At 41.5% G+C, this 21,983-nt stretch overlaps 1 protein-coding gene across 2 annotated transcripts in view; it reads right to left on the reverse strand.

Annotated features, from left to right (window-relative positions):
* Positions 1–930: 930 nt before the first annotated feature.
* The window catches only part of rrm1 (ribonucleotide reductase M1 polypeptide), a 29,825-nt gene continuing 8,772 nt past the window's right edge, over positions 931–21,983 (reverse strand). For both annotated transcript variants that reach the window (XM_042077150.1, XM_042077149.1), the window contains exons 2-19: positions 21,472–21,560; positions 21,175–21,352; positions 20,973–21,073; positions 19,994–20,053; positions 19,840–19,879; positions 19,529–19,691; positions 19,122–19,263; positions 18,170–18,253; positions 17,791–17,952; positions 17,599–17,678; positions 17,239–17,440; positions 8,684–8,833; positions 8,259–8,480; positions 7,872–7,948; positions 7,570–7,705; positions 3,404–3,499; positions 3,040–3,228; positions 931–1,448 (exon numbers count right to left, since the gene is read on the reverse strand). In XM_042077150.1, coding sequence (XP_041933084.1) covers positions 1,260–1,448; positions 3,040–3,228; positions 3,404–3,499; positions 7,570–7,705; positions 7,872–7,948; positions 8,259–8,480; positions 8,684–8,833; positions 17,239–17,440; positions 17,599–17,678; positions 17,791–17,952; positions 18,170–18,253; positions 19,122–19,263; positions 19,529–19,691; positions 19,840–19,879; positions 19,994–20,053; positions 20,973–21,073; positions 21,175–21,352; positions 21,472–21,560 — 2,360 coding nt within the window. In that variant the 3' untranslated portion in view covers positions 931–1,259. The remainder of the gene's footprint in view (positions 1,449–3,039; positions 3,229–3,403; positions 3,500–7,569; positions 7,706–7,871; positions 7,949–8,258; positions 8,481–8,683; positions 8,834–17,238; positions 17,441–17,598; positions 17,679–17,790; positions 17,953–18,169; positions 18,254–19,121; positions 19,264–19,528; positions 19,692–19,839; positions 19,880–19,993; positions 20,054–20,972; positions 21,074–21,174; positions 21,353–21,471; positions 21,561–21,983) is intronic.

A 21,983-nucleotide genomic window follows, 5' to 3' on the forward strand; every position in this document is an offset into this window, starting at 1 on the left:
TTAGATATTGGGTACAACATGCAGCACATTTGTAACTACCACAAGCCAATTGAATTGAATCATTAAAGCTCACGCTATGCGAGTGTAATGCGAAATGGGCTTGGTTGTCGATTGCCCACAATGGAAAGTCTTCTACATAGCACAAGGAAAAACACCTTTCCTGTGCGTATCTGAAAAATATCAACCTTGGGTGACCACATGAAAGACCAAAGGATGTCCAAGCCAACTCCAATAGTTTAAAGACACATATGAACACAAAATGTCAATTTGTTAATGGTAAAACTCTTACAAAAAAAATAATTTTAAGGATGAGTCAGTTACACTCACTGATGAGTCAGTTACACTGGCTTCCAGTAAGTCACAGAATTGACTTTAAAGCACTATTGCTTGTTTATAAATCAGTAAATGGAGCAGGACCTAAATACTTGTCAGACATGCTTCAGCAGTACACACCTTCTCGTCCTCTCAGGTCCCAGGTGAAAAACCTGCTAGTAAAACCTAGTTAGAACTAAACATGGTGAAGCAGCTTTTAGCTGCTATGCGGCTCAGCTGTGGAACCAACTGTCGGATGACATTAAAAACGCCCCAACTGTAGCCAGTTTTAAATCTAGACTTAAGACCAAACTGTTCTCAGATGCTTTCTGCTAACTGTGCCGAGTTAAATTCTGAATCTGCCTTGATAATTATTCTACTTTGTCTTTTATTACTTTTACTACTTTTGCCTTTGATCTTTACCTTTTAACTATTCTTTGACTATATTGCCCTTCTATGCTTTTATTTGTTTTTGTTTATGTAAAGCACATTGAATGACCTCGGTGTATGAAATGTGCTATATAAATAAACTGGACTTCCTAACCTTGATTGGGATATTAGTTCACTCTATTCTGATATTGAAGTTTCAGGAAAATCAAGGTAGACAGTACACAGAGGTAAGCGCTAATGTAAGTTTTATTTATTAGGTTTCATAAGAAGTAAAAACATTTGATAAAAAAACCGACAACCATTTAAAAAACCATATGATGCAGAGATCAGAAAATGCCCATGCATGCTAAAAATATGGCTGAATTTATGTTGAACATTTTTACAATATGATGAATATGGATAACACATACACCTGGAGCCTAGTAATCAAATGTCTACAGTATGCAGAATCTCTGAATGGGTGAGTCATCCTGAAAAGTGATTCCAACCACAGTGCAAGGCCAAATGTTTTGGATGCAAGATGACGACAGCAGGGCAACCATCATTACGAGAAAGGTTTAAGAACCACACATTAGACATTCGTCTCGGTTTTCTAACGAACACACCATCGCAGCCATGTTCTTCTCCTTCGACTCTTGTTTTTCTTCCTGCTTTTCCGTGGTCTTCAGGCTCTCCTTGTTCAGGGTAAACTGGATTGGGTTGGCTGCAGGCTTTGTCCTGAGGTAGTACATGCCAGTTTTTAGGCCCTGTATGGGGGAGAGAAAACAAAGACATTTCATAAACAAAAAACACACACTCCAGTTCAGAGGCAATCATGATGGCCTGTGATATACTTTTGAAACACATGACTTCCAGATATTTCAAACATTAATTAAATCAAATAGAAATTTAAGAATCAAAGTCCATAGGTGTCCCTGTGCACAAACCTTCAGTTGAACAGGTGCAGGTGAGGCAGGTAAGTATAATCCAAGAGTGAAAGATCAAAAATCACCGCACACTGATCACTAACTTAAAGGAGAATTCCGGTGTGATATTGACCTAAAGTGTATCGAAACATGATACCGAGTGTGAACGTATGTCTCATAGCCCATCTCGGCTTGTCCCCTGCACTCCAAAATCTGGCGCTAGTTAGCCGATGCTACCAACATCTTCTTCAATAGTGGTGCTTCGGCATCGGGCTAGCCATGCAAATAAATCACTGTTTTACACCCATTTACGAGGCTCAATGTATCTCCACACTTCATTGGTAGACTTCCTAGGGCCCTGACATTTAAAACGAGACATTGAGAACTTTGAAAAAGCACTGGTAGTTTACTTACAAGACGATTTATACAGACAGTATCTTCACGACGTTTAGCGTTTGCAGCCATCTTGAATTTAGTCACGATAAGTCGAGCAACGAGTAAGAATGAACAGCTATGATAAGGGATCAGATTCCAAAAATAATTCAGTGGAAATGCATGGATTCCAGTTGCTGCTACTGGAAGAAACTGGAATCCATGCATTTCCACTGAATTATTTTTGGAATCTGATCCCTTATCATACCTGTTCATTCTTACTCGTTGCTCGACTTATCGTGACTAAATTCAAGATGGCTGCAAACGTTAAACTTCGTGAAGATACTGTCTGTATAAATCGTCTTGTAAGTAAACTACCAGTGCTTTTTCAAAGTTCTCAATGTCTCGTTTTAAATGTCAGGGCCCTAGGAAGTCTACCAATGAAGTGTGGAGATACATTGAGCCTCGTAAATGGGTGTAAAACAGTGATTTATTTGCATGGCTAGCCCGATGCCGAAGCACCACTACTGAAAAAGTTGTTGGTAGCATCGGCTAACTAGCGCCAGATTTTGGAGTGCAGGGGACAAGTCGAGATGGGCTATGAGACATACGTTCACACTCGGTATCATGTTTCGATACACTTTAGGTCAATATCACACCGGAATTCTCCTTTAATACCTCTGTACCAGAGCGAACCTGATGAAGCGCTAGGCGAAACGCGTTGTTCGTTCTACAATAAATATTAAGTTACAGTGATCAGTGTGCAGTGATTTTTGACCTTTCACTCTTAGAAATTTAAGAATGTTACTGTCCCAGGCCCAATGTTTAACACTGCTGTCTAAATCGAAATCAATCGGAGCATGGAAAATGAGCTGAATGCACACTTAGCCTTTGTTGATACAATCATAGTTTGTGTGCAGTTGAATGACAAAATAACAAATGCTAACTCGCTGCTACATACACTGCTGATGGCTTTCAACAAGTAACCTTTTTTAGCTCCCTTGGGAAAATTTTGCGAATAGCCTTTACATGTGAACATCCAAGAATTTAATGAACAAACCTGCTTCCAGCCATAAAAGTGCATGCTTGTTAGTTTGCCGTAATTGGGCTCAGCTATGTGGATGTTCAGGGATTGACTCTGGTCAATGTAGGCTCCTCGGTCAGCCGCCATCTTGATGATCATCTTCTGTGAGATCTCCCACACCGTTTTGTAAAGCTCCTTGACATCATCTGGAATCGTTGCAATGCCCTAGAAAAATGTTGATAAGATTTAGGTTTAATGGTTATCCATTTCTTTTTTACACACACGACCAGGTAACATCAGTCACCTATGACTGGTGCAAACAACCATGTCCAGTAGAGAGGGTTTTTACTGGCGGACTATGACTTAAGAGAATTATAAATTGGTTGTCTAGGAGACCTACCTGAATGGATCCATTATGGGAGATCAGCTGGTTTTTCATCTCCTCATTCCAAAGGCCTCGCTCAGTCAGATCTTTGAGTAGGTGAGGGTTCACAATCTTAAAAGTGAATCAGAGGAACAATGATCAGGTATAGCACTTTTTTTTACCTGTATCTGACAGATACAGCCCTACAGGGTCAAATATCCAATCGGTCAGCACCTTCATCACTAAACTTTTCTCTATGGGGCGGACACAGCCTGTTCACGTAATGCTGCACAAATGTAGCAATTGTGCACGTGGGCTAGGGATTTTTGTGTGGGTGGTGAGATTAAGTCATGCTAACTTGACAGGTATGCATACAACATGGTGCAAAACACAGGGACATCAATGTCTGTGGCACCTTTCCAAAAACATCCAAAAACAAGCTGAGATTTTGTCCAGCTGAATAATACACAACCTTCAGTGATAATGGATCAAAAATATCAAAAGAGGGACCCAAAATGTGGGTCATATTAGGCAGAAACACATGAGCGACTTGGGGGTTTGGTTTAGCTATTCCTCTATGGAAAATAAGTTTCTTAACGTATCTTGTTCAAAGTACTATTGCTTAACAAAATACAACTCTAGGAAATCACAGGTACGTTGGCCTTAAAGTCAAAGTCAAAGTCAAAGTCAGCTTTATTGTCAATTTCTTCACATGTTCCAGACATACAAAGAGATCGAAATTACGTTTCTCTCTATCCCACGGTGAAGACAAGACATATTTTACCAATTTAAGTCCACAGACAAACATAACATTCAAGTAAACAAAAAAGTAAGTAAATAAGAGGGCACATATAATAATGAAAAAAATAAGAGCAGCAAAATTTGGTTTAAATTGTGCATAGACAGTCAATAAAATACTAGTGCAAAGTCAGGCCAATAAAAGGCTTGGGTAGTTCTGTTTGACCTAAGAAAGAAAGTGACATAGTGGTGCAAGTTATGTAAGAGCAGCAGAAGTGTTGTGTTTTCAGGACAACAACAACAAGTTGTAAAGTGTACAAGTGTGCAAGTGGAGTAGTGCACGCGGCCATTTTGGGTCCAATGTCCAGGATGTTATGTAGCTGAGGGTGGAGGGGGGAGAGGAGGGAGAGAGTTCAGCATCCTTACAGCTTGGTGTATGAAGCTGTTGGTGAGTCTGGTAGTGCGGGAGCGCAGGCTTCTGTACCTCTTCCCAGAGGGCAGTAGATCGAACAGATTGTGAGCGGGGTGACTTGCATCACTCACAATTTTGGTCGCCTTGCGGGTGAGGTGGGTGGTGTAAATGTCCTTCAGGGAGGGGAGTGAAGCACCAATAATCCTTCCAGCTGTGTTCACTATGCGCTGCAGGGCTTTCCTGTTGTATTCAGTGCAGCTTCCGCCCCACACAGCGATACAGCTGGAGAGGATGCTCTCAATGGTGCCTCGGTAGAATGTGGTCATGATGGCTGGTGGAGCACTTGCTCGCCTGAGTTTCCGCAGGAAGTACAGGCGGCGCTGAGCTCTCTTCGCCAGTGATGCAGTGTTGGTGGTCCAGGAGAGGTCTTCGCTGATGTGCACCCCCAGGAATTTGGTGCTGCTCGCTCTCTCCACCACAGCACCGTCGATGGTCAGTGGCAGGTGTTGGGTGTGACCTCTCCGGAAGTCAACAACAATCTCTTTGGTCTTGCTGACGTTCAGCAGGAGGTTGTTGTCCCTGCACCACGTGGTCAGATGGTCGACCTCCAACCTGTATTGAGTCTCGTCGCCCTTAGTGATGAGACCCACCAGAGTTGTGTCGTCAGCAAATTTCACTATGTGATTGTTGCTGTAGGTTGCAGTGCAGTCATGCGTCAGCAGGGTGAAGAGCAGCGGACTGAGCACGCAGCCTTGGGGGGCCCCTGTGCTCAGTGTGATGCTGCTTGAGGTATTGTTGCCAACACGTACTACTTGAGGCCTCTGACAGAGGAAGTCCAGTAGCCAGTTGCAGAGGTAGGTACTGAGTCCCAGTTTGTCAAGTTTGCAGATGAGTTGTTGTGGTATTATGGTGTTGAATGCAGAACTGAAGTCTATAAACAGCAATCTCACATATGAGTCTCTTTTTTCCAGGTGGGTGAGGGCTGGGTGGAGGGCAGAGCAGATTGCATCCTCTGTAGACCGCTTGGCTCGGTATGCAAACTGGAAGGGGTCCAGGGTGGGGGGGAGAATGGCTTTGATATGTGACATGACAAGCCGCTCAAAGCACTTCATGATGATGGGTGTCAGTGCCACAGGGCGGTAGTCATTGAAGCAGGATGGAGCAGTTTTCTTCGGCACAGGTATGATGGTGGCAGCTTTGAAACATGATGGGACGATGGCTTGCTTCAGGGAAGTGTTAAAGATGTCTGTGAAGACATCCTTAAGCTCCCCTGCGCAGTCCTTCAGCGCACGACCTGGGATGTTGTCTGGACCTGTTGCCTTACGGGTGTTGATAGCAGCAAGTGTCCTCTTCACGCTGTCGGCAGAGAGGCACAGGGGCTGCTCATGTAGAGGGGGATGGGTCTTCTGTGGGCAGGTGCCGTTTTGTGCTTCAAAGCGAGCAAAGAAGCGGTTCAGGTTGTTGAGCAGAGGGATGTTGCCCTCACAGCTCTGTGGCGCGGGCTTGTAGTCCGTGAGGGCCTGAATGCCCTGCCATAGGCTTTGTGCGTTCCTGCTGTCTTTGAAGTGGGTGGTTCTCTTGTGAGTGTATTCCTTTTTTGCTTCCTTGATGCCACGGGACAGGTTGGCTCTCGCTGTTCTCATGCCAGCTTCATCCCCAGCTCTGTAGGCTTTGTCTCTGGCCCTCAGCAGCCTGAGGACATCCCCTGTCAGCCATGGCTTCCAGTTAGCCCGAGTGATGATGTCTTTTGTGTGGGTCACATCATCGATGCACTTGGTGATGTAAGAGGTTACAGTGTCTGTATACTCCTCTATGTCTGTCCGGTTGTTGTAAGTGGCTGCCTGCTTAAACATTTCCCAGTCTGTTGTGTCAAAGCAGTCTTGAAGAGCATCGGAGGCTCCCTCAGGCCACACTTTTACCTGCTTACGAACCGGTTTGTTCGCTTTTACCCTTTGTCTGTATGCGGGCATTAGCATAACAGTTATATGGTCTGAAAGTCCAATGTGGGGGAGGGGGGTGGCTTTGTATGCTCCTTTGTGTGTAGTGTAGACCAGGTCCAGGATGTTATCTCCTCTTGTTGGAAAATCAACATGCTGGTGTAGCTTTGGAAGTACAGTTTTAAGATCAGCATGGTTAAAATCTCCAGTGAAGATGGTGAAACCGTCTGGGTGTGCCGTCTGTTGTTCACTGACAGCCTGGTACAGTTCACCGAGAGCCGCGTTCTTATCGCTGTTGGTAGGCGGGATGTATACTGCGACTAGCAGAATCGCAGTAATTTCCCTTGGCAGGTAAAAAGGACGGCACTTTATGATCATAAACTCTGCCAGTGGTGAGCAGTGTTTGCATACTACTACAGTGTCCCGGCACCATTCGTCACGGATGTAAACACAGATTCCTCCTCCTCGTGATTTACCTCCCTTTACAATGGCCCTGTCTGCTCGATAGCATGCTAGCTGCTCCAGTTGTACAGCAGAGTCCGGAATGTTGTCATTTAACCAAGTCTCAGTGAAGACGAGCACACAGCAGTTACTTACTGTCCGGTTCGTTGATCTCAGCAGTCGTATGTGATCCATTTTGTTGTCCAGTGATCGTACATTTGCCAGGAGAATGGATGGTATGGCTGGGCGAGTTGGGCTGGCCGCTAGCCTGGCCCGGACGCCTCCGCGCTTGCCCCTCTTCTGCTTCCTCGCACACCGCTTCCGACGCTTTCTTTCCGGGGGAGGAGTAGCAGGCGAGTCCGGTGTTGTTGCAGGCCGGAGTAGTCCGAGTTCCTTTAGCGTCTCTGTTGCAAAGTCCAGAACGCTGCAAAACTTGCTTTTGCAGATGTCGATTAAAAACTGCCTGCTGTACTTGTAGTACGACGTAGTTAGACGAGACGAACACGTAAAACTTTCGGACAAACACTTTTTAAACGAACAAAACACCGTACGGTTAGGACAGAGAGGTCGCTGCGTGTGTACGCGCCGCCATCTTGGATCTGAGAAGCTTGGATCTTAAGCCCTTCCGATCATCAATCTGAAACTCACTGCTTGATAGCTGTATCAGACATTACCTGGAACTCTCCAGAAAGCACTCGGCGAGTGTAGATGTTGCTGGTGTAGGGCTCGATCGACTCGTTGTTTCCCAGGATCTGGGCCGTCGAGGCCGTGGGCATTGGGGCCATGAGCAGGCTGTTGCGCACACCGTGCCTACGAGAGAGGATCAGAAAGACAAGTCAGATGGGAGATGTCTGTCTAGCTTCGTGCATGCTCCTAAAAACTGCCGTCTTATGTCCAGAAGGCAAGCCATCCCACAACCTCCAGGTCTGGACAGAAAACCCGCAGGAGACTTTATGCTGAACTACTTTGTACTCACTTGGCAATTTTCTCTTTCAGTGCCTTCCAATCCCAGAGGTCTGTAGGAACCTTCTCCCACATATCATACTGCAGAATCTGCGATAGATGGAGGGGGGGCTTTTAGGCTTTTGATTTGTAATGGATTTATGTACTCTATTACATAACTCTACTACACCAAGTACATGGTAGGTCTATTAATTGTTCATTTTCCTGATTTTTTTCAAATCACACAGTATACTGCTAACAGGATAAATAATTCAAACACAAAGCATGAGAACAGGTATCGCACATACAGTCAGAGGTCAATAAGGATACAGTTGTAGACTTACACAAAATCACTCATACCAGAGGGAAAGAGTAAAATTAAAAAATAAATAAATAAATAAATAAATAAAAACACACTCACTCCTTTGCTGACAGGTGAGCCTTCATAGGTCTCGTATGGGCCAAACTCTTCTGCCAACTCGCAGCTGGACTCCAGTGCTGCATAATAGATCGTTTCAAAGATCTGAATGTTGAGACGTTGAGCTTCTGGACTTTCAAATGGGTAGCGCATCAGGATGAAGGCATCTGCAAGGCCCTGAACACCAATGCCAATAGGTCGGTGTCTCTTGTTGGAATACTCTGCCTGTGTACAAAGAAGGGTATATTACTTTGGTGAAATTCCAATATGGTCACAGTTAAATAAATAATATATTACCCTGTCACTGTTAAATAAATAAATTATTATTAAGGACATCTACAATAATTAACCATACCAACAGAGTTGGTATTTTGACTGAATATCACTACAATTACAAAGATAAGCCGATTTCAGTAGAGAATTCTTACCTCTCGTACTGGATAGTAGTTGATGTCAATAACCTTGTTCAAATTTTTGACAATAACTTTGGTGACGTAGGACAATTTTTGGAAGTCAAAGGTTCGCTCTGGAGTGACGTACATGTTTAAGGCAATGGATGCCAGGTTACACACAGCCACCTGCAGACATTTAAAAAGTAAAGCAAATCAGTGCATATTATGTATGTGTGTACTTCGGTAAGGCAAATTATTTATATAGGGTATTTTTGAATGCACATAGTGCAACCCAAAGCGCTCCGCACACAAATTTTACACATAAGACAAAAGATGCCGTGCGAAGCGGCGAAATCGCCAGTGTACCCGTGACACTAACTAACTCAATGAGGCCATTAAGAAAAAAAACTAGGATTTGCGGTTCCGAGGAACTGCAAGAGTGGGTTTGATCAGAGGCATGGAACTCAGCCTCATCCAAGGATTCCAACGGTACCTCATTTATGAAAATCGGGCACACGGATCAAAAGTTATCTGCATTAACGCAACATCCAATAAGCTAAAACGCATAAATATCGTGGTTGCTATGCTGGTTGCTAGGGCAATCATGCTGGTTGCTATGGTGGTCACTAGGTTAGAAGGGTCAGTTCTGAGGTTGTTGGCTGCTGGAACCGAAAAATGGACTGCATTTTCTTAAAAGACAATGTGACTGAAGTGCTGCTGTGTCGTCTACATCAGCCTCTCAAACTTCTTTGACCTGAGGCCCAGTCAAGGCATACTTTGGGGTCATAGGGCCCACCTACATGAACCCACCCCCCATCAAATTGTAATATCACATCACAATTATTATTATACTATATTGCTATACATGCACTTCAAAACAGTCAATGTTTAAAGCGCTAAGAATATTGACAAAAGTTTGTGAAAGCATGCACATCAGAGTAGTGCTTTACTAATGTAAAATATAATTAGGCCTAGAATAGTTTCATTGTTTTTGCATTGTTGCATGATGCTTGCATGAGAAACACTTCTCAAAACAACGGCAATTATATGGGTGCCGTTGTTTTGGAATGTTTCCCTCATGCAAGCATCATACACTGATAGAGTATATATATATATATATATATATATATGCTATTTAATTACATTTCATTTGAATGCCTGAATGTAAGAATTCAGGAAACGCAATACCAGCTTTTAACATTTCTGTTGTTTACTAGTTTATGTAAAACACATAACACATGAACTGTTTACATACTACTGATAGCCCATTACTGTACACAACTAGATGTACCGCATAGCGGTACAAAATATGACCGCCGCTCAGTCCTGTACATCCGTTCCGCGAAAATAAATCACACTTCAATTTGTCTCCATATTTTACTCCATCCCCCACTCTTGAAACTTTTGTGTATGCTTGTTTGGCATGCCTGAGTGTGTGTGTGCGGCTGCACAGAAAGTACCCTACTGGTGCTGAAAAGGTGAATAGATTGTAGAATAGCCAAAGATGTAGAATTGTTATAAAACCTTTAAAATCTCTAAACAATCACAAGTAGGGCAGTTCGTCACAGTTCATCCATTGCAACTGGATTGATGAAAGGTCACTTACACCTGTAGGCTACATTGTATTTGGGAAAAGCAAAAGGTATCAGCATAATGTTATTTATTTATTTATTTTTTATGTATTTTTAAACAAAAACATCTGTCAGTTCCATGCCGTTTTCAACAGCTATCAAAAACAAAAGGTCATTTTTGGATGGATGGATTTTTTGTGAATAAAATCTTATGTAGAAGAAGAAAGTCATCTTTAGTTCATGTAATACTTTATTGTCAATGCACAAATTAAGTAACAGTAGTCTGAAACGTTATTGTTAATGCACAAATTAAGTAACCGTAGCCTAGTCTGAAACGAAATGCTGTTTTACATCTAACCAGTGGTGCAAATAACTGACATGTCCAAATGGGCCTTGATGAAATGCGTCGCTAGACTGTTCATACACATTTTAACGGGCCAAAGTTGAAGAGCTTTTGTCCGTTATTGTTAGTGCAAATATAGGCTGATTCATGTTCCCTTGCATTGTTTAACTGAGGTCCATGGCTAGTCTGGCTTTCATCAGACCAAGCTCAATCTTTTAAGAAACCAAAAAATAAATAGCGGGCAGATCAGGCTGGGTTCACCCAGCCTAGTCCATAGGCACCCGATATTGTTTAATTTTCCGATTGAGATATACACGCTCTGGCTATTCTAAATGCAAAAATGCATCAGGGAGTTATGACAAAACACAAACTAGATCCTAATAGAAAGCTGTTAGCTTCCCTAAGCTACAGGTAGGATTATAAGATAGGCCTATTTACAACATAAATTGTCAATAGGCTATGCTGGCGACACAAATAAAATCTCCTTTGGAAACCAATGGCTTACGCCTTACAGTATCAAGCGGACTTAAACTGTCATATCGTGGCGAAAAGTTGTAATAACATTCACACAGCTCCATGAGTCAAGGAAAGCGCGAATGAAGAAGCCACTTCTAAATGGGACCCACTACACAGTAGCTTAAGGTGTTTTGCTAAAGCAGCCATAATGAAATGAAGGTGTCATTGTTTGGATACTTCACACACACGTGCTTTTTAATTTCACAGACTACAACTACCAAGCTGTAATCAAAGCACATAGACTCCCCTCTCACACCCTGCACGCACTTAAAACAAAATAAACAGGCGTCTCAGTCTCACGCATGTATAGGCAAAACTGTATCAGACCGGTGTAACGTTGGTAAATCTTCCATTGCACAGAATGATTTTGTAGCACGTGCAATAAATGACAGTCGAAAGATACAAACAGTGCTGCTATACATTTGCTTGGTATAACCGCATTTATAGTTTTCTACAAATGCAATAAATCAAATGCCTCCATCACTCAACCAACGCTAACGTTAACATTACCTAGGTCCTTATTGATATTACAAGATTAACGTACCTGCAGTAAAAACCAAGCATGTCCGATAAACATCCTCAGATTTATTTCGGCTTCAAGAAGAAATGGGAATTACACTTCATGTGAACATCGTCCTATCCTTATTAGATGTTCGCTGCGGTAAATTACAGTCCTTGTATGAAGCGTCCATTGTTTTTTCCAACCCACTTTTAACTTCCAACAAAATTACGTCTCACTGCAACGATGCGCCATCTAGTGGACAAACGACTACTTCTCGCCAATACTGAAAATGCAGCCATGATGATGATGATGATGAAGAATATTTATTTTGGCTTTCTTTTAATCCTACTGATTTTCATTTTTTACCGGGGGGGGGGCAAATCACAAATGAGTGATTATGAGCCAGGTTGATGTGGGCCCTTGAGACCAACATACCATAAAAGATTCACAGAGAACTGTGTCTGCCCTACCCTCCTTTCGGGGGGTCCAGTCCAGCGGGGGGGCTGCAGATGAAAACGAAAAATGACGGTTCCATGCTATCCATGTGGGGGTACATGCCCACCAAGTTTTGTGTACCCCGGTCTTTCAGTGTCCCGGGAATCCTTGTTGGTGTACGTCACTAAATGTACACATAAATTATTTTATTGTAAGGCCCCCCATGAACGAAAGTACACAAAACTTGGCATGCATTCAGAGGGTGTCATAATGATCCTACACTTTTAATTTCGTGCAGTTTTGACCTTGTCAGCCAGAGATATTGAGATGAAAACACCACATTTTTTGCTTTTTAATTTTTAACTAGGTGGCGCTATACATGAAATAAGTGGTAATGGGATGGGTTGACATGCCCCCTTAAGACCAACATACAAAAAAAAAGGTGGACCTCCTAGGCCCTACGGTTCTCGAGATATTCACAGAAAACTGTCTCCGGCCACCTACAGGCCAGTTGGTGTATAGTAACATAAATTAATTTATTGTGTGGCCCCCCATGAACGGAATTCCACAAAACTTGGCGTGCATACAGAGGGTGTCATAATGATCCTACACTTCCAATTTCGTGCAGTTTTGACTATGTTAGGTCACAGATACCTTCAATTACACCACCTCATTTTTACTTTTTTGTGTTTAACTAGGTGGCGCTATACATGAAATGAGTGGTTATGGAATGGGTTGACATGGCCCCTTGAGATCAACATACAAAAAAAAAAAAAAAAATTGTCCTCCTAAACCCTACGGTTTTCGAGATATTCACAGAAAACTGTCTGCCCTACCCTCCTTTCGGGGGGTCCAATTCAGCAGGGGGGGCCACAGATCAAAACGAAAAACGATGGTTCCATGCTATCCATGTGGGGTTACATGCCCACCAAGTTTCGTGTACCCCGGTCTTTCAGTGTCCCGGGAATCATTGACGGAAATTTGGGCATGCGAAAAAAATAAAAAAAAAAAAAAAAAAAAAAAATCTGACTAAACCTATATGACCGCGAGCGGCGGTCATAATAATACTGTGCCCATTCATTAACAGCTTAATTCTCAAAAAGAATTTCAAGTTTTTGCCTGAAATTGCACTGTGCCTATTTACAAGGGCATTGTTCCCACCTCTTCTGAGGCCTACCATCAAATGTTGGACCTCTATAGAAAGCTGAGAACCTCTAGTTTTCGTAGGAAACACACAATAAATGTGTGATGTACTCACAAAGAGTTACAGAGGCTAGAATATAGTGTTTTCTTTCTGCCGGATTACAAGCATCTCTGAACTGACCACATTTCAGCCCTCTAGGTCTCTTGATATCCCTTAGAAACACAACTGAGCCCTAGCACCAGGTCTTGTGAAGTTGTGTGCAAAAGTAGATCAATATAGAATGAAAATATGAGTGCTTTAGACTATTATTTGCCAAGGTACGCCCATGCGTTTTGTAAAATGCCTATGGATACTCCCCATAGAACCTTTTGTTATCCAAAATGCATACTGACAATCAAATGCTTACTGCACATGAACCCCTTTGTGTAGAAGCATAATCCTGGTCTCAAATGAAAGGTAACACTTTGAGGTTTTATGCTTGTATTTGGATTATACTTCAGAGGTTCTGATATGGAATGACTACACGAAATATGGAATGATTACAAAAATGTCTCTTTTTGCATTTACTTTGTTGGTTCAATGAGTGTGTAAGATAGACTATACATCTGTACAACTAATATTGGATAACACAACATGAAGATTCAATTTCTATGGATTCTTGTGAATATTTCAGTACCCAATATGTTGCATCTACTTATTGTGCTGCAGCTACACTGCAGCCAGAAGTCAGGGTAGCACCAAAAGCGGAAGGGGGGGGGGGGGGGGGGGGGGGCATTTTGGATCAAATTTAATTGAGACATAATAAGATTCATCTGAGAATGTAAAGCACTATACAGATTGTACATGAAAAAAAAAAAAAAGTTCTCATTTTTGGATTCCCAAGAGTCAAAGCTTTGAAATGGTGTATAACATTACTATGCTACATAGCAATATGGTGCATACAATTAATTAAGAATGTTGGGGGGGGGGGGGAATAACAGTCCCGCCAGCGGGACACTGAAAGTTATCCAGGTAGTCTTTTCAAAGATTACGTCGATTTTATGAGAACACCAGCACTCAGAAAAGCAGTAACTATTTCATTCACTTCCTTTTTTCTAGCTCGCAAAATCGCGGTTGTTCTGTTTACACATTAAAACCATATTTACACTTCGAATTTCGCCTCCAAATTGTAGCAACTACATCTACGAAGTCTAAGGAAGATAACCATGTAGTCTGTTCAAAGATAAGATAAATTAACAGAACTACAGACCTCGTGAAAGTAGTACCTAAAACTCCATTCACGTCATTGCAAAATCGCGGTTGGTCTGTTTACACATTAAAACCATAACGTTACTAACAATTTACATTTCGACTCCACATCGTTGTAACACCATACCAAGGGTCTTAAGTGAGTCCAATTTGGCTGATTATGTTTTTAACGCATTTCCAGACATTAACGCTTGTCAGCTCAAAAAAAGCAGTGGCTATTGCTAACGCATTCATTTTCAATGCTTAGCATGTTAGCTAACATTAATAGGTTTATATATGTGCTAACGCTTACTTGAACGTTCCCTATTGTGGCTTGTGGGGTAGAATCTAACTTGTTGACACATTTAACATTACTGTTGTTTACTACTTTATGTAAATCACATGACTATAATAAACTAACTTACTGAGAGCTAAGGTAATTCTGATTCAGACTCTCAAGTAACATCCAAACAGTGTGATGAATGGCCATCGCATTTTTATGCTATTTATTCAAATAGAATTTTTGAGCATTCCAGTCTGGAGAACATCGACTTTATATCAGGTGTGCGCCGGTTATTTATGCCGCTGCTGTTGACCGGTTGCAACGTACGCTCATCAATAAGTCATCGACATGCCTCTTTATGCAGACAGGATTCGATCCCCATTTCGCGCCCATAGACATGAACTACGACGAAGTATCTTGCTCCGCCTTAACAATCTTTGCCGACACGTTCATAAGTTAGACCATAGACTGATAAGGACGTCCATCAAACTAAAAGGGTTCGTTCTTCGATGTCTTCGCGAGATTTACATTACATTAAGCAGACACTTCTTGACCAAAGTGACTTACATGTGTCAGCTATATTACAAGGGATCACATCGTCCCCAGAGCAACTTGGGGTTAAGTGCCTTGCTCAAGGGCACAACGGTGGAAGCCGGGAATTGAACCGACAACTTCCAGGCTACTGCACGCTAGCCCAGCTCCTTAACCACTAAACTACCACTACACTATTTACGCCACATCCCAGAGAGTTCTGTTTACCCAAGATGGCGCCCGTCTGTATATGTGAATGAGACGTGAACGGTGTTACTCCCCGATGTGAGTCGCTACCCGATGCGAGTCACGCATGCTCAGATTGATAGGTTTTACGGCATAACGCCAAGGGATCCGACTGAAATCCATAAAATAATTCACTTTTCTGTTTCAAAAACGTTTTAGCTATCTAAGATTGTTTGATAGCTAACGTTAGCAAACGCCATTCAAGTGACAGCCTTTGTTGTGCTTGATTGCTTACTTACTTGCCAGCAGTGAACAAACTTCATTATGTAGGTCAATTTTTATTGATATTACAGAAGTCTCTTGCTAGCAGGCTACTCCAGCCTCTAATCTAGAACTGATACTAGAGATCATGCCGTGAAAATGTGATGCCTTACGCTAAATAATACATTACTGCTGTGTAGGCTAATGTCATTATTCTGTGGCTAACAGCTCTGGTAGTCGCAAAGTAGCAAAGTGACGCATGCGCGACTCCCATCCGGTAGCGACTCACATTGGGGAGTGACAACGGTACTGTTTTTCTTTTTAATAAACTGCCTGTAGACTTACAGTTCTCAATGCTTCGGTTTACATGTAGATACCCTCATCATGCTACGGTGTAAGTGTGTTGCTATTTGGAGCCTTGGTAGCGATATATTTTTACTTTACGTTTAGTTCAAGCATCGTCGTTTGGTGGGTCAGGTGACGAGCCGTCGAATCACAGCACAGCACCCAGAATGCATTGCAACACACCGTCATGAAGGGACTCATCGCTTTAAATAGCATACAGAACCTGTAGTAATTTAACGTTGTCTGTAAGCGCTACAGATAGTGGCAAGACAATTGAATTGATTGTGGACTTCTTGCCAGGCAATGATACCAACTTAACTTGAATAGTAGTGTTGCGTGGATGTGCATAATATCTGTATGAATGTGTGTTTCTCAATGTTATAATCTATACAACTGTATACATGACTAAGTTTGAATCGAGCTAGCTGGGCATTGAACTGGGCTGAATGGACTGGGAAAAAGTTTTTTTTATTTTTTAAATGACCTGTATGAACATGGATTCACTTTAAAAAAAAGATGGCAGACACTTGGTGCTGGCAAGGCATTGAACTGGGCTTCATTCAAGGATTCCAACGGTACCTCATTTATGAAAACTTGAGACCCGTATGTCCAGTTACATGCACACCCCTTCATATAGACCCTTTCAAGGGAGTTCCATTATCAGCATCATAGTTGGCCCCACAAGGCTTCCGTTTTAACATTCCATATGTTATCTTAATGCAGAGGAAGTAGATTGGGGCCCAAATAGAATGTTCAAGCATTGTTTTTGTTTTTATTGTTGTAGGGGCCATACACAGACAGCCCCAGCCCAGCCCAGCAGACAGTGCCAGATGGCTTAGAACTCTGCCAGGTGCAAGCTTAAACAATTAGAGCTGTGATGTCACAATCAGAATTAGAATCCTGAACATTCCGCCATTCATTCAATGGGGCCGAAAAATGGGAATAACGCGAAAACGACAAGGGCCAGCTACACTAAAGTAACAAGCAAGCTACACCGGTTCGGGCCTGAATTTTTGGAGTTCGAACTGCGTCGATAGCTCAAACGGTCTAGGAGCAGTAGTTCGTACAAAAAGTGGGTGAAAAGGAAGATATAATAAGAAAACTTAAAAACAATAGTGGGGTTGATCCAGTTTGTTTCTCTTCTTTCTTTCCATCTTTCAGCCATGCTGTGGGCTTGCTGGATCAACCCCACTAAAAAGAAAAAAAGTATTGTGTGACCTGTATCTAAAAGTAAATTAAATTAGCACCTCATCCTTGCTGGTGTACTCCACAATCTCTGTGCACAGATTGCTGGACTTGATTGTGCCAAGGTTCTGCTGATTGCTCTTGCGGTTGCAGGCATCTTTGTAGACCATGTAGGGTGTGCCCGTCTCTGTCTGGGATTCGATGACTGCGTACCAGACCTGCTGTGCTTTTACCACACGCTTGGCCCTGCCTTCCTTCTCATACCTGGTAACATAATTGAACAGATACAGATCAAAAACATATTCAGGTTATTAAGTGCTCCTCAGAATACCCCAAAAAGTTAAATTAAACTGAATGTGCCTTTGCACCATTCGGTGGTCTGATTCTTCATAATGAATTGCAATCCAGAAAGACCAACCCACCTTTCGTACAGTTTTTCAAACTCCTCACCCCAACACTCATCTAGACCAGGGCAGTCACTTGGGCACATGAGAGACCAGTCCTAGAAATGAAACCAACACTATGAGATGATTGTACTATAGCTTGTAAAACATTTTGTCCACCTTGCCCCACTTTCTTGACCATTTTGAGTTGAAACATGTAGACACACATACCAAATCCTTTTCCACTCTCTTCATGAAGAGGTCTGGGATCCAGAGAGCATAGAACAGGTCCCTCGCCCTCTGCTCTTCCTTTCCGGTGTTCTTCTTCAGCTCAAGGAAGTCAAAGATGTCCAAGTGCCACGGCTCAAGATACATGGCGAATGCACCAGGTCTCTGAACAGAGAGGAAATATATACAATAAGAGACTGCTATGGTAAGAGCAGCAAAAAAACTAGGAGCATCGCATATTTAAATCTCAAACACTGTAAACAAAAGATTTTTCCCTCTGATTGGCAATAGGTTGGCACAGCGAATAAATTCAGGATCTACAAAATATACCAGATGCACACTGAACAGCTCATACCAACTCTCTACAAGAACTTTTCCTTACCTTGTTTCCTCCCTGGTCCACATATCGGGCAGTGTTGTTATACACACGAAGCATTGGCACCAGTCCATTGGAGTTACCATTTGTCTGAAATAGAGAAAACGAAAAAAAAAAAAAAAAAACATGAACTCAAAAGTGTAAGACAAAATTCAGTCAAACATGCTGTCAATTGAATAAAGTTGTCCCCTTATAAAGGACGGTCACCTAAAAGCTTGTTTTTCTAACTTATGGCACTCACTGAATTCTTTAAAGAAATAATCTGGAGTACAAAAAAAAAAAAAGAACTATTATAACCTCTCTGTACACTTACAAAGTTTACAATACTTCACTATAAGCTATATAATTGTTAATGCAAATAACAGTCCAACTCAACTCCTCTGATTAATGTATTTTGCTCCTAAATAAAAGGCTGAACTCGTCATCAATAAATAGACCATGTTGAGTAGAGGTCTGCGCGGGACTGATTTTTCATGCAGGATGCATGTAGGAGGGATAGCCTATTCAGTTTTTCTTTCTGTCTCACGAAAGGAGCACACACCTGAGAAAAGACTCCAGATGTCAGTTTCTTGGTTCTGAACGTAGGCTAACAAATGAAGTAGGCCTAGTCTGCTATCCGTCAGTTATGCTTAAACCCCGTTTTTTTTAATGCTGCCTAACAGAATATCCAGCTGAACTATAGTTATGAACACTAATCATTTTCCTATTTAATTTTAAGCACATATTTAATTTGCGGGAGTGCAGTGAATTATCGGTTTGTCCCGCACCCGCGAACGCACCTCTCTCATCCCGCCCGCTCCCGCAAAAAGCTTTCAAAAGTTGTCCCGCGCCGCACTATTTTGTGTCGAGACATTATAGATATTAGTTGCACAAAATGTAAACTGATTTTGAAAGGAAATCTCTGTCAATGCAAACAACGATCCACCCATGTGCAGACAGATTTATAGACCACACTCACCCCTGCAATGTAGCTTCCAGTGGCTCTGATACAACTCACTGCCACACCAATACCACCAGCAGATTTGGAGATGAGGGCACACTGCTTCAATGTGTCATAGATACCCTCAATACTGTCGTCCTTCATGGCAAGCAGGAAGCAGCTAGAAGGGGCAAGATTGGTGGTTCTTACTTCTCAAACTCAGGTTATACATTTCTACGTGGCAAACAAAAACTTAAAAATGTAGCACACCCAAAGCAGCTCCATTTAGCTTTTTTTCCCCCCCTCCCTTATCAATTCAACAATGACTGGACAAACAGATCTGATCTAGTACCAGAACCTCATAAACTCTTAGGCATATGTTTGCTCACTCTTCCATTCATTCTTACATATACATGCATAACACTGGATGGTAATAAGACACGTACCTTGAAAGCTGAGGTCTGTTTGTTCCAGCGTTGAAGAGGGTTGGAGAGGCATGAGTAAACCACTTCTCCGACAGAAGGTTGTACGTCTCGATGGCAGCATTAATGTCTTGCTTGTGAATCCCCACGGACACCCGCATCAGCATATGCTGGGGACGCTCCGCCACTAGGGATAAGAACTTGAGTCACTTGTATTATAGCAATCTAAGCAAGTACCTTTTAGTTTACTTAAATCTAACTGGGAACAGATTCACACCAATTACAACAAACTAATATGACAATTAAATGTACAAAATCAATACAAAAATATTTACCTTTCCCATTTATCTTCAATAAATAGGACCGCTCCAGTGTCTGTTCAGGCAAACAACCATCGAAAACAATTAGATTCAAGCATTAATCCCAAGAAAGGGCTACATCTCTACCACAAATACTTATATCAAAGTAAAGCTGTCAACATGAACTTACTTTAAATCCAAAGAAATTGTAGGAGAAGTCTCGGTCATAAATGATGGCAGAGTTAAGACGCTGTTTAAAATAAATACAAATTAATTCATTCATTAACTAAAAAATAATTTAAAACATAAAACGGCCCCATAAAACTCTTTAGCTAACTTTTTCAGACCAATAATAATAATAAAAAAAAAATTAAAAAAAATACCTACTTTAACAGCATGTTACACAATAGGCCTTCGGTTTCACTTGGTTTTAACAAAACGTTACAACATTTCCCTTTAAAGTGGCTTATTGTGTCAGATGATTCACATGGTTTAAACTGACATAGGTTACATAGGCAGTGTTGCAGAACTGTTTGGATTTACACGCAAGTTGGTTCAATATTGAAAAAAATCTATATTATATTTTATCACGTCTGCTTGCGGATCACTTGGGATAGCTTGCGGACCACCAGTGGTCCTGGGACCACACTTTGACAAACACTGCTTTAGCCTAACAACCAAATATTACATTTTTAAGTATAATTGCAATGATTGCAGATGATTTGGTATGCATACATCATTGCTACTATAGAACCTGTGAATAAGTGACTCATGTTAATTAGTTTACCCATGTTTGCGCAGTAATAAACTTGGATTGTGATAGTATGCAGGGCTTAAAGCAATAAAAATGTCTGTGCCTGAAGTTATCAGACATTTATGATCATATATGCTGCCGTCCCATTGACTATTTTCACCTGAATTCAGGCACGGTGCCTGAACACTTTAAGCCCGGAGTATGTGATTATTGGTTACATAAAGCACAAACCTGGCTAATGGTTCACTCACAAATTAACTTTGTACCCATAGTTTTGAAATTATCCAAAACCGGCATGATATTACACTTGTTTCTCCTTGCATTAACTATAACACTTACAAACTAACAATGGTCTGATCCAATAAAAAAAAAAAAAGTTTGCATCCTAACACATTCATTAAAATTGAAACCTTACATCTTTATTAGCCATAACAATGTCAAGCGTCTCCTTTGAGATCATTGGTGAATGACGTCCATTCCGTGGATTCACATAATTGAACAAATCCTCCATTACATCTGCAAGAGACAAAGTACAGAATGAAACATTTATCCTAGCTCTTTTTTTTATATATTTATATTGTATATAAGACAAAAAAAAAAAAAAAACTCAAACTTACCACTGAAGACCTTCTTTGTCTCCTTGTGCAAATTGGACACAGCAATTCGAGCGGCCAAGATGGCATAGTCTGGGTGCTTGGTTGTGAGGGTAGCAGCAATTTCTGCAGCTAAGGTGTCCAACTCAATAGTAGTAACCCCACTATAAAGTCCCTGTATTACTTTCATAGTAATTTGAGTCTAAAAGAATTAAACAAAATAAAGATGTAGCAATTGCAGACCACCAAAGGCTTAAATGTTTGTTACTCATGCATTTTTACTTGTACATCTTAACAATCCATGCAACACTTTTCACTTACAGGATCCACAAAATCAGAGTTGAGTCCATAACAGAGCTTCTGAATACGAGATGTAATTTTGTCAAACATGATGCGCTCCTGACGTCCATCTAAAACAAAAAAAACAAATGATTAGTTATCAGTACATCTCATTGAAAAAAGGTCAAATGCAACTGATCCACAAGGCCTCATATCAAACAAAGTAGACAAGAGTCAAGCTTTATTTAGGCCAACCATGTCAACATTCATAGCACAACATTTGGAGTTATATCGCAGTCAGTGTTTGCAGGGACTAGGTGCAATTCATGAGCCATGTTTCATGTAGCAGCCTTTGATTCTAAGGTGATCTATAGTCTTTGGTTCCAATTTTGAGAGCTACCACCATTTGCCCATCTAGGCTTATGCACAGTATATTGAAGATTTTGGTTCCAAAACGCTATAGCTCCGTTTTTAAAAACATTAAAAAGTCAGGCTATTTAGTTGTGTATTTCCGGTCATATCAATCAAATTGCAGTTGTGTTGTTTTGATTGAG

The sequence above is a fragment of the Alosa sapidissima genome, chromosome 21 (assembly GCF_018492685.1).
Source record: "Alosa sapidissima isolate fAloSap1 chromosome 21, fAloSap1.pri, whole genome shotgun sequence".
Lineage (NCBI taxonomy): Eukaryota > Metazoa > Chordata > Actinopteri > Clupeiformes > Clupeidae > Alosa > Alosa sapidissima.